Raw genomic sequence first — 12,357 nt, 5'->3', positions numbered from 1 at the left:
AGTTGGAGTGGACCCTTGGAGAAAAAGTGAAGGTGGGCTCCTCCCCCCCCCCCGCCATCTCCCCACATTCTTTGGAGATGCAGAAGGGGGAAAGTGAAGAACTCAGCAAGTGAGCTCCTTCTCCCTTAAGGGACCAGGGACATGTTTCACCTTTTGTTCAGTTATAACTTTGACTCTAGCTTTAAGCATACCAGAGTTGCACCACTTGCCCTATTTATGATTTTCCTCTGATTGTGTGCACAGAAGCATGAGACCTTTTCGGGTTTCTGGGCAGAAAAACCTACCCAACAACCAGTTGTTGTTTAAATCCAATTTCTTCCCACAATTAGTTTCCAGTTTCTGATAGACATTTCCATGGCATCCCATTAAAATGTTTATCTAATTGTCTGCCAGAAAGGAAAATCTAAAGAGAATTTGGAACAAGACTAGAAAGAGGAGTTCTTTGGGACACCCCAAGGTCTTTATTTCCTCTCTGTCTTTTCAGAAACTATTAGCAGTTGTATTATGGACACATTTGTTGTTCTGGAGGGAAATGAGATACCTGGTCTAGCTTAATATTCTTATTTCTTATGAAGCAAGCATGTGTATCTCTATCTATATCTATATAGCTGCGGGTGGGGGGTGTACACACACACACACACACACACACACACACACACACACACACGTACCAATGACTTAATTCATGCTGTTCATAATTAAATTTCTGTTAAATTGACCTTTATATAGCCTAATCTGTAAGTTAATGCTCTCTCTGCATGGAAGAGAGATGTGAAAGGGAGGGTCAACTGAGCAAAGAGGCTCAATTGTGTTGTCACAACACAGCAAATCTTAATAAGATTTTGCCTTTCATCATAGATTCTGGCTCTTCTTTCCTATGAATTAGATATAATTTGGCAATGGAGAAGCTGGATGACAAGATTCTTGAAGCAATGTCTGGCACAGCTCCTGTGCAACACAGAATTGAAATACAACCTCTATGGAAATCAAAGTTAATGTGATAAGAAATATTAGGAGAAGTGAGAAGGATGTTAGTAAATTTGCCATGCCTGACACTACATTTCTCTCCCCCTACCGTAGTCAAGAAGCTGGTGAGCATGCAATGAGCAGCACCGATCATAATCCAGTAAAAACTGGCCAGTAGTCTACTGATGTGGGCTGAGGTACAGTTCAGTCATGTTGTGATATTGGCAGCAGCCTGCGTCCAACTTTTTTGGCAGGCCAGAGCCTCTGCCACAGCCGCCCCTTTTACTCACCTGCTGCCGTTGCTAACCTCTGTGGTCTCACTAACCACCACTACTTCAGCCGGCAAAGGGAAGCCAACCAGCCACAGTGCAGTATAATGACATTATCCCTGTGATAGCAGGCACTGGGAGGTAATGTCATGCCACAGCTGGCAAAGGTCAGCAGTGGTGATTGCAGTGGTTAGAGGGCCAGAGGAGGGCAGTGGCGGGAGGAAGGGGGCCCTGAAGCAGGTGGGCAGGGAGGTGAATGGTGGGCAGGGGCCTGTGGCAGATGACTGGGCCTGTGATGGCTCCGTCCAGTGGCCCTCCCAGCAGCCTTCCCACCCTGGCAGCCCATGTTCATAGCATGTGGCTGCACAATAGTAGTTCCACCTCCGGTACAGTTGATAGAACGCTGAGGTTGGCCCAGGAAAATCTGACTTCTGAAGCATGTTCCATCATCTTACTGTCTGGATTGACTGCCTGTTCTCTCCTAGATTTTGCAATATGTAAATTTACTGTATTGACCTTTCTTTTATTATTATTAAATGTGAACAGGTTACAGTGTCATACATCCATATAGGTATGAAAGGGAGAAACAGGTATTCAGATTAGTTCAGGCTGTTGCTTGTAGGATAATTGGCTATTCCCAAAACCCTATCTGTCTTCCTAGTCTTAGGGGAAATGAGTACATTTTAAATTTTAAAATTGATGTAAATAAAACCTTAGGATTTGCATACTTAGTGTAACATTTAAACTGAAATATTGGTACATTCATGGTAATGACCATGCCAGAGCTCTGTGACCCAGGAATACACTGTGGTGGCATGCTATATATATATTGTGCCCTTGAGTCGGTGTCAACTCCTGGCGCCCACAAGCCCTGTGGTTTTCTTTGGTAGAATACAGGAGGGGATTACCATTGCCGCCTCCTGCGCAGTGTGAAATGATGCCTTTCAGCACCTTCCAATATCGCTGCTGCCAGATATAGGTGTTCCGCATATTTGGGGAAACATACCAGCAGGGTTTTGAACCAGCAACCTCTTGCTTGCTAGGCAAGTCATTTCCCCGCTGCGCCATTAGGTGGCTATGCTGTGTGTATGCCTGCAATTTATTTTAAACAAGATACAGAGGGCATAGAACGTTGCATGTGCTAGCCTGTTTCTTCACATACCTGATGTCACATTTAAACCAGGCCTTACGTGTGGAATATAGCCATTCTGCTCTGAAAGGTTTTGACAGAGAATTGAATAAATCCATTCTGCTCCACCAAAGCTTGATTGCGGATTGCATCATTCAACACAGATTCTGCAATCCTCCACTCCAGACATGAGAAGGAGGGCTGGCTGCACTGGGCTGGCTCACCAGCTCCAAGGCCTCCTGCATGTCTAGAGGACGAAGCAGATGATAGCAGCACTTCAGGTGTGGGTTGTTATGGAAAACTAACTCATCTCTACTTAGAGGCTCCTGTATAAGGGCAGCACGCTGGAAAAACCCTTCTGGTGTATATTTGGAGATGTGTGTGACAGCATCAATCCACCCCATATCTGTTGATGATTCTGGTGGCAGGCAGTGTTTCTTTTTCCTTCTCCAGGTAGCCCACTGTGCTCTTGCTGTGTTCCTGACCACATGGGCCTCTCCTTCCTCCCCACATACGGCTGCCAGAGTAATCGTACGGCAAGTGTGGCAGCTCTGCGCATGAAAGCACGGGAGCACTCTGAGGCTGTGCTGCAGTCAGCTAACCTCCTGGCCTCTGTCAGCCCCACCCCCACTGGAGGGGCCAAGCCTGGCCCAGAGAATGCCTTGGACAACAAACCTCCCTTGACCATGGAACAGAATGAAAGCGAGAAGAATGTTTGAAACCCTACCTGCCACATCACAATGAACTCAAACACCCCAAGAAAGCAAATCCACCCCAACAGAGCACCTCTACAACAATCTGGATTATTTTGTAACTGGGAGAAGCCTTGGTAGTTGCCCTCCACTAACCCACCAAGCTACAAACACTAGCTTTCTTTGTCCATCTCTCTTATCTTTTTCACTTCTTGGTAGATTTCCTCATGTTCCTTATGGCTCCTCTTGACCTTCTTAGCACCATCTGCCACTAACACTGGATAATGGGACTGGGACTGGACACAGGAATCATGAGGGAAATACAAGACAGAAACAGAAGGGCATTTGTCTGGTGCTTATGTTATGTGTAAAGCCCTTGGGGGAAGACAAAAGTTTCCTTCAGCATCACCTAAGGTTCCTCTTTCATTAAGAGAGTAAGCAAGTATAGTAAGAGATGATGGGGATTGGAGAGTTCCTTCTCTACAGAATGTGCTCTGTGTAGATCCCCCCCCTCATGGGGACTGGGATTTCAAGTGGGCATTCCAAAGGCTCAGGCAGCAATATAGACGGAGGTCTGTCTTGCAAAGTCTGTCTTGCAAACTCTTGCAGAGGGATGGCCTTCTGTCCCAGTTGCTCCCTGAAAAGGACATATACCTTGCTGCAACAGTGCCACACCCAAGCCATTCTACACAGTGCTCTACAATACACAGAAAGAAGAGGCAGTCTACATACTCCGTAGGGTTTTGCCTTAGTGTTACTAACTTTCTGGCTCAGTCTCAAGCCATGGCAGTCAAGCAGGACACATAGCAAGATTGTGGTGATTTCCTGGACAACACTGGGGCTAAATTTCTAGGAATTCAAGCCGCTTCCATGGAACTATCACCATTCATGGTCCAAACAGGAGGACAAAGATATCACTGGCAGAACAATTCTAGTGGAAATATTGAGGATGATTCCAGTTAACACCTCTTTTCTAAACTAATTTTCTTAGCTAGGATTGTGGGGCATTAAAAATGCTCTGAGAAGTCTCTACCACTTTGAATGGCACATCCAGCTAGAATCTGGACAGTAAATACGTTTGGGTCATTAAAAGAACTGTTTGACTTGTGGGGGGGATGATATTTCTTTAGAACATTAATAGGATCCCTCTTAACCTGTTCCACTTGCCATACTGAGAGCCCTTTTTCAGCTTATCCCCCTCCCCATTAATCACAGCAGAACAGCAGATGTGAAGTTCTGCCTTGAGCCCAGACACCATCAGACACCCCAATCGCGTAAGCAAATTCATCAATCGCGTAAGCAAAGCAAAATAAATGAAATGCCACCAAAGCCACTTCACTAGCAGTCCATGCACAATACTTTGGTTCATATTTTTTAGCTATTTAGAACCTCTAACATTATTATATTGATATTCTCAGATCTGCCCCCTTTCATGGACCTAAGCCCACTGAGTGCCTCCTGAGGCCAGACTATGGAGGACCTGCCCATTACCTTGAAGGCTTGACATAAGGGCAATAGCCCGTATGAAATCATCCCTGCATTCATTAACACAGAGAGGGGAAGCAGGATGATGCCTGCTGCCCACAACCCCAATACCAATGCTTCTGTTGGTCATGCCCCTCAGCAGCCCTGGGAGTTCCCACTCCCATGGCGTATGCAGGTAGGGCCCCTTTTTCATAAAGGCTAAATGTGTGGCCTCCAGGGCATGGCCAGTGAGTAGGTTGGCATCAGGGGACATAGCCAGTGGGTGCAAGAAGCCTGCTCTTTAACATGGCCTTTTAATAAATGTGCCATAATGCTAAAGCAGGCAATCATTGTCACTCTGGAAATTGCAGCATTCATGTGGAGCTGGGGGTCCTTTCTCTAGCTCCAAATTTTGTTCATCTTGAGTTCTTAAATTTTGTTCCCCTTGAGCGTCTACCTGAAAAGCATCAAGAATGTTTCTGCCTTCCAATAGTGCCAAGCAGCACTCACGGAAGAAGAGGAATGAATCCCTTTCTCTCTTCATGATCCTGCCAGTCATCATTGGGCATTGCCCCCCCCCCCCACTTATTTCCTAAGTTCCATCACTAAAATGGTCTGCCAAATATAAGCAATCCCAATTTCACTTCAGCATAATTACTCATCATTCAGGTGAACTTGGCCCTTATATACACTAACTCTTTATTCTAATGGTTTGATTAAACTCATTTTTCCTGCAGAAAGGTACATAAATAAGTGAACTGTTGAGCAAATTAAGAATACTTAACAGCATTGCATCTGAAAAGTAGTTATGCTGATTAAATTTTCTGTCCTTGAGGATTTTCAGGAAATTACTTTTGATCGTCAATAACACAATTAAGTAAACTACACGCACATTAGCATGAATAATTGATAAGAAATTATGTATTACCACGAAGCACTGATTTAATAATTCATGGTGCGACACTCTAGTGACTGTGCAAAACTGGAGACTGTCACAAAGCCTGCCTGCCTGCCTGCCTGATGTAGCTGGAAATGCTGTCTGGCAGTTTTGCTGTATAATAACAAGAAATACCTGCTGCATGATGTATTTTATGCTGGTTTAATTAAAAAAAACACACATTCAGAAAAAAGGACCCTGAGGAAAGCTCTGCATTATTTTTCTTTCTGTATATCACTGGTTTGCTTTTTTATTTTTAAAGGCAGAACTGTCTCTCTCTCACACACATATACACAAAACACAGTTCCTCAACATATTTCTGATTCATTTAAGAAAGGCTTGTATTTGTAACACTCCTGGTAAATAGTGCTCAAAGATTTTCAGTCTGAAAATTATAATTGCATTATTGCGCATTGATGTTGACCCTAGTGACAACTGGAATCCCTGTTTTGTCACTTTGCATGATACTATTTGACAAAAACCTGTAAAATTTCAGTGGAAAAATGGATGAAATTCACATTGTAATTTTAACTTCCATGACCAATTGTTGATGGAGATTATATATGGGAAATACAATACAATGAATATTTATATACCACTTTTCAACAGAAGTTCCCAAAGGTTACACAGATATGAATAAAAAATAAATAAAATGGCTCCCTTTCCCCAAAGGGATCAAAATCTAAAAAAGAAACAGAAGATAGACACCAGCAACAATAGCTGCTGGAGGGGTGCTGTGCTGGGGATGGATAGGGCCAGTTGCTCTCCCCCTGCTCACTAAAGAGAATCATCACTTGTAAAAGGTGCCTCTGTGCTCAGTTAGCAGGGTATTAACTGCTAACTAAATTAAAGTCTTCATTCTCTCCTTGGAAGCTGTTTTATATTGTCAGATCAATGGCCTCTGCTGAGTAATGACTCAAGCTGTGCTCTGCCAGTAATTCTCCAAGGCCTCAGACAGAGATGATTAAAACGAGGAGGGAAACCATGTATGAGCTCCTTGGAGGGAGGGCAGAATACACATGTAATATAGGTGTAGTTTGTGATCCAAACTACATGTGCAGTTTGAACCTGGCTACATGTTACACTCATCATCAACCACATGTAAGTCATATAGGATTTGGGCCTTGCAAAAATCCCTTTTCCATGCAACTTTCCTATATTATTCAAGAAAAAGAGAGCCAAAGCAGGTCCGTATTTTCTCAATGCTTTATTTCAACTCCTTCTAAAACAAAGCAAGTCTGTCTCCTATTGGTGACATACTCTGCAATCTAAACTAGATCTGGGAGTTAACTCTTTTTATTACACTTGCTGTGTATGCCTGGTACATGTATAAATGTAATTATCTTGTATGCTGGACCATTTGTGTGTAATGCTAGAACACTATCAATGGACTTGCCCGGGCCATTGGTGGTCAGCTAACATTAAGACACAAATGAACCAATGCACATAATAAATGCATAGAAACGTGACCAGCTGTGTCTGAATAGCTTATACAAGAAATAGCTATCTCTATAGCCTGTGCACTTTACAAATCAGGCTGAATATTCTGAAGCTCCCCTGGAGATAGACAAAGAGGAAAGGAGAGGTGTTGGAAAATCCAACCTTTTCCCCTTCTGTGCCATTTCTCCCATTGCTCACCCTGCAGAAACAGCCTTCACAGAGGAAAATGCGATTACGGCATCTGTACAGGGTGCAGCTAAAGGTCAGCCACAACACATCATCAGTTTTAGTTTCAAAATGTGGTTTTTCATATATTGTCAATCACTAGAGGGCAAATAAAGCACTTCCTCTTTTATGCAACTATTCTTGTATTCTTGCCTCATTTTCTGTGACTATTATGTTTTTCAACATTCTCATCCCCACAAAAGCATTTAAGGGAATTCATAATGAAGAGACCTGCAGATGCAGTGAGAACATCCAAGTGGCAGTGAGGGCTGATGCCAGCTTTGTCCTCACTCCCCAATAATGTTTGGTGATGCTGCCCACTACAAGAAACAGCTGTTGAGGCCACAGTGGGTGGGGGTGGGGAGGAGAGGACCCACCCTCTTGAGAACTTTGACATCCATTGTTAGAAATGAGGAGTTGTCTTGACATGTGATCAAAAGGCAGGGTTGAAATCAAGTTGCCATCAGCAGCACCAGGTGACCAGATGGCTGCACATTTGCAAGTAGTTGGCCAGGGGTGGGGGGGAAAAGAAAGCATGGAGCAGAAAAGGATGGGGCAGACTGTTAAAGGAGAAGGAAGAAGTGCATGCATTGTGGGGATGGAGAAGATTGGCGAGCTGAGAAGAAGCACTGCAATGGTAGGGGCTTGAGAGCTTTTGCTACTCGAGGTGATGCCAAGAAGCTACTGGCTCTGCCCTTTTGAAAATTTGGTGATGCCAAGAAGCTGCTGGCCCTGGCCATGCCAGAAGAGTTACTATACAAGCCGAGTGCCTTGAACAAACAAGGAGGAACAGCCAAAATTCCCTTAACCGGAGAGTCACACTACATCAGCTACCTCCTGTGCTATTGCTGCTGATGCCGTGTGTGTGTGTGTGAGAGAGAGAGAGTGAGAGAGAGAGAGAGAGAGAGAGGTGTGCCATTAGCACCTATAGGTGCACTTATGACAATTTTATTTATTTTTATTTCTTTAATATTTCTACCCCACCCCTCTTGGGGCAGCTCACAACAATAAAATAGATACAATATAAAATTAACCAAATTAAGTAAACAAGTTACAAGTCAGGATAAAACCACAATCAGAATTAAGTTTCAAATTAAGTTATTTTAAAAGCTAAAAATTGAGAATTATAAAAACTAAAGATATTACCAAATATAAGCAAAGATGGAGCATTAAAAAAAAACTCTTTAAAAAGATGTGTTCTAGTTGTTTTTTTAAAAACACTGAGGGAGGGCACATGGTGAAGCTCTTCAGGGAGGGCATTCCAAAGCTGAGGGGCCACAACCGAAAAGGCCCTGTCTCTAGTCCCCACCAACTGGATCTCTGTTAGTGGAGGGGCCATGAGCAGGGCCTGAAATGATGAGTGGAGGGCCTGGCAGGTTCATATGGGTAAATGCGGTCCGACAGGTACCCCAGCCCCAAGCCATGTAGAGCTTTAAAGGTCAAGACCAGCACTTTGAACCTTGCCCGGAAGCAGACTGGTAACCAATGAAGTTACTGCAGGATGAGTGTGACATTCATGAAACAACTTGTGACCACGAGCATCTCTGAAACAGCATTCTGGACCAGTAGAAGATTCTGAACCATCTTCAAGGGCAACTCCACATAGAGCGCATTGCAATAGTCCGATCTGGATGTTACCAAAGCATGAGTGACTGAGGTCAGGTCTGACTTCTCCAAGTAGGGTCACAGATGGCATACCAGCCATAGCTGGTAAAAGGCATTTCTGCACACTGCTGCCACCTGCGCCTCCAAGGACAGTGTTGGGTCCAGAAGCACCCCCAAGCTGCAGACTTTGTCTTTCAGAAGGAGTGTGACTCCGTCCAGGACGAGATTTACCTCATTACTCAGATGATCAGTTGGATTAAGTTTCAGCTTCTTTGCCCCCATCCAGTCCAGAACAGCCTCCAAGCCCTGGACCCACTGTCTCCCTGGTGTCTGCTGACTTAAAAGATAGGTAGATCTGGGTGTCATCAGCATATTGACCTCTCCCAGAGGTTTCATGTAAATGTTAAACAGCATGTGGGACAAAATAGATCCCTGTGGCACCCCATAGGCCAAAGGCCAAGGGGTGAAGCAGGCATCCCCCAGCACCACCTTCTGAATACGACCTTCCAGGTAGGAGCAGAGCCACTGTATGCCCCCAAGTCCCAGCCTGGAGAGACATCCCAGAAGGGTCAATGGTATCAAAAGCAGCTGACACATCACATGCAAAGGGGGCGTGGCCTCAAGCTCTAAAGAGCCAGAGGGAGCTTTGCAGTCTCATTTCAGGGCAGGCTTGCTGCCTGAAAGCATCTCTTCAATCTCAAGGTGCACTCCTTGTTCCTTAAACATCCTTAAATTTTGCAGGCAACCCCTCTCCCCATCCTGCTCAAATCCAATCTTCCTTTCTTTGGGTGGGTTTTTCTCTGTGCTCTGTTGTTATTAGAGGGGATTAGAGGGAGGGGTGGGGAGAGGAGTAGGCTCTTAACTGTGCTGGCTTGCCTTTCCAGCAGCTCATGGGCACATGGATTTGATTGTTGCAGAAGGATAAATGAAATCTCTTTTCCTCTGCTGTTTGCTCTGATTTATTGGTACAGTTTGATTAACATTCCAGAATTGTTCATAAGTGTACCCCTTATGAATTAATTTGTTAGTTTCTCTCTCTTCCTTGCCCTGTGCTTGAGTTTCCCCAGCAATAGCTCTGCCTACTCATTTTGTGTATCTTACTCTTAAGTTGGAGTGGGGTTTTTTGTTTTTGTTTTTGTATGTTGTAGCTGTACATGCATGTAGGCTGACCTGTGTTTTGGAGAAGGCACTGAGGCTGTAAAGCAACCCATGCTATTCAGTAACATCAAAGCTGATGAGCATTGCCAAAGCAACAGGTGAGGGGAAGCAGGTTGCCTTAGCAGACAAAGGTAAAGCTTTTTCTACTGACCATAGCACCCTCCACATCTGTGCCTCTTTAAAAAAAGCTAATAGCTAGTGATACTTCCTTAATAGGCACCAGTGGCTAGAAGATAGCTGTGTAATTTAGCATTGGTTACTAGGACTTGTGGTTACTAGGTCCTGACAGGCCCACATGCTCGGGTGGGCTGGAGAGAGATAGTTTGGCAGCTGAAGTGCTGGACTAGAACCAGGGAGACCTGAGTTCAAATCCCCATTCAGCCATGAGACTTGCTGGATGACTCTGGGCCAGTCAATTCTCTCTCAGCCTAACCTACTCCACAGGGTTGTTGTGAGGAGAAACCTAAGTATGTACACCACTCTGGGCTCCTTGGAGGAAGAGTGGGATATAAAAAATGTGAATGTTGCTGCTTGCTGCGAGGGGCAGGGGGGTTGCTAATACACACTGCTGGATTTGAAAAGCAATAAACATGCTGGTCAAGGAATGCCAGGACTACATCCAGTCTCCAGTACCTCTCTGAATAACTGATAGATGTGATTCCTGCTTTCTGAAGAAGGCTGTATCTGTGCTGCCTCAGCAATTTGCATCAGTGAAAGCAAGTAAGGTGCAGTTATAATTTTCAGGTAGTGCCATAATTTGTTAATTAAAAGATTAACAAGCTTGAATTTTATTTTTGAACTGATATTATGGTGAAGTTATCTGAAAGATGGGTGTCAGAGATATTTGTGGGGTGGGGGTGGGGGTGCAATTTCAGTGCTTGCCCTAAGTGCTATTTTCCCTAGATACGCCTCTGAGCAGACACAATGGTAGCGGAAAAGTAGGATTTCTTTGCCACCATCACTGCCATAGAGTAGGCTGTAATATGAGCTCCAGCCTGTGTTTGGTCACATTCATTCTGAGTTTTTTTGCCAAGGATGCTCAAGCCATCTACCAGCAACTGCTTCATTGTCCATATACCAGGCTCGGCAGGTCAGATGTCTAGGTGTGACCGTGTCAATTGCCCGACCCATCTCCTCTAAGCAAAGGGAGACCAAGGCATCAACAGAATTGTCCACTCTCCCAGCAGGAAACTTCCCCAGAGCCATTAAGAGTCCATTAGGATCCATAAGCCTTGAGGGTGGAGCATCCTAATTGGTTCCCCACCCCTGCAGAGTAGGGATGTGCTCAAAACCGGTTCTCCTGGTTCGGTTCGAATTTGAACCGGGTTTGAACCGGGGGGTGGTGGTTCGGTTTGGGTTTTGTCCGAACCACCCCCTGGTTCGGTTCGCATTCGAACTGGTTCGAACCTCGAAAAGTAGCTAGGATGAAAGCTAACCTTGTGTGCCACCTACCACTCAAACCTCAAATCGATTGGACCTCCCTCTGATTTTTTTACAAATTTTAAAAATATTTTCAAGTTTTGCCCATAATGCCCTATGTGGAGCACTTAGGGGCAAAAAGCTGGGGTGGGTGGTAGGCACCCATGGGTGTCCTCCACTCCAAAAATCCCAAGGCAATTGGTTGCTCCTAGTATTATTGGTGAATTTTTTGGGGGGGAAATTCCCATTGGATAGAATGGGGATTTGGGGCAGCCCCGGACCCGCCTCTGTGGGGTGGCAGCACCCCCAAAGTGGGTCTGGGGCAATGGAAAAAATGGCCTCAGTCCCTCCCAAGCATCCCCAGATGGATAGGAGTGATGGTTTTTTTATTAAGATTTTCTAAAGCATTAAATAATATCTAATTGGAAAGAATAGAATGTGTGTCAGTGGGTGAAAGGTAAAGCCAGCAAGCTCTGAGAGAGAGATAGTTATTTAATGCCTTAGGAAATCCTAATTAAAAAAACCATCACTTCTATCCATCCGGGGATGCTTGGGAGGGACTGAGGCCATTTTTGCCATGGCCCCAGACACACTTTGGGGGTGCTGCCACCCCACAGAGGCGGGTCCGGGGCTGCCCCAAATCCCCATTCTATCCAATAGGAATTTTTTTTTTCTTTTCAAAAAATTCACAAACAATACTAGGGGCACCCATCAATTGCCACCCCAGCTTTTTTGTCCCTCTCTGGGCGCCCTAACGTGTAACACCCAGTCAGTCCACCTCACCTACCACCTACCCAAGCAAATAAAATGACACACAGACAGACACCAACTATTGACTCTCTAATCTAACAAAAAGGCCACTGCTGCTGCTGCTGCCTGCCAGCAGTACAGCAGCACACACACAGAGAAGAAGCAGGAGGCGGAGCAGAGCAGCAGACCTGCTGCTCTGCATGATGGATGAATGATGTGATGCCCAAAGAAACCACTGCCTCAGTGCCTGCCACTGAGGCCACCACAGACAGACAGAAGCCAACCTGCTCTGCTGCTCCTCCC

General features: G+C 45.0%; 1 protein-coding gene across 1 annotated transcript in view; it reads left to right on the top strand.

Moving 5' to 3' along the window:
• The window catches only part of DRGX (dorsal root ganglia homeobox), a 42,290-nt gene extending 39,051 nt beyond the window's left edge, over positions 1-3,239 (top strand). Inside the window, exon 7 of the mRNA XM_053304422.1 lies at positions 2,818-3,239. Coding sequence (XP_053160397.1) covers positions 2,818-3,083 — 266 coding nt within the window. The 3' untranslated portion in view covers positions 3,084-3,239. The remainder of the gene's footprint in view (positions 1-2,817) is intronic.
• Positions 3,240-12,357: the final 9,118 nt, after the last annotated feature.

The sequence above is a fragment of the Hemicordylus capensis genome, chromosome 3, assembly GCF_027244095.1.
Source record: "Hemicordylus capensis ecotype Gifberg chromosome 3, rHemCap1.1.pri, whole genome shotgun sequence".
Classification (NCBI taxonomy): domain Eukaryota; kingdom Metazoa; phylum Chordata; class Lepidosauria; order Squamata; family Cordylidae; genus Hemicordylus; species Hemicordylus capensis.
Note: the sequence above shows the minus strand (reverse complement) of the source record. Positions and strands in the feature narration are given on the sequence as shown.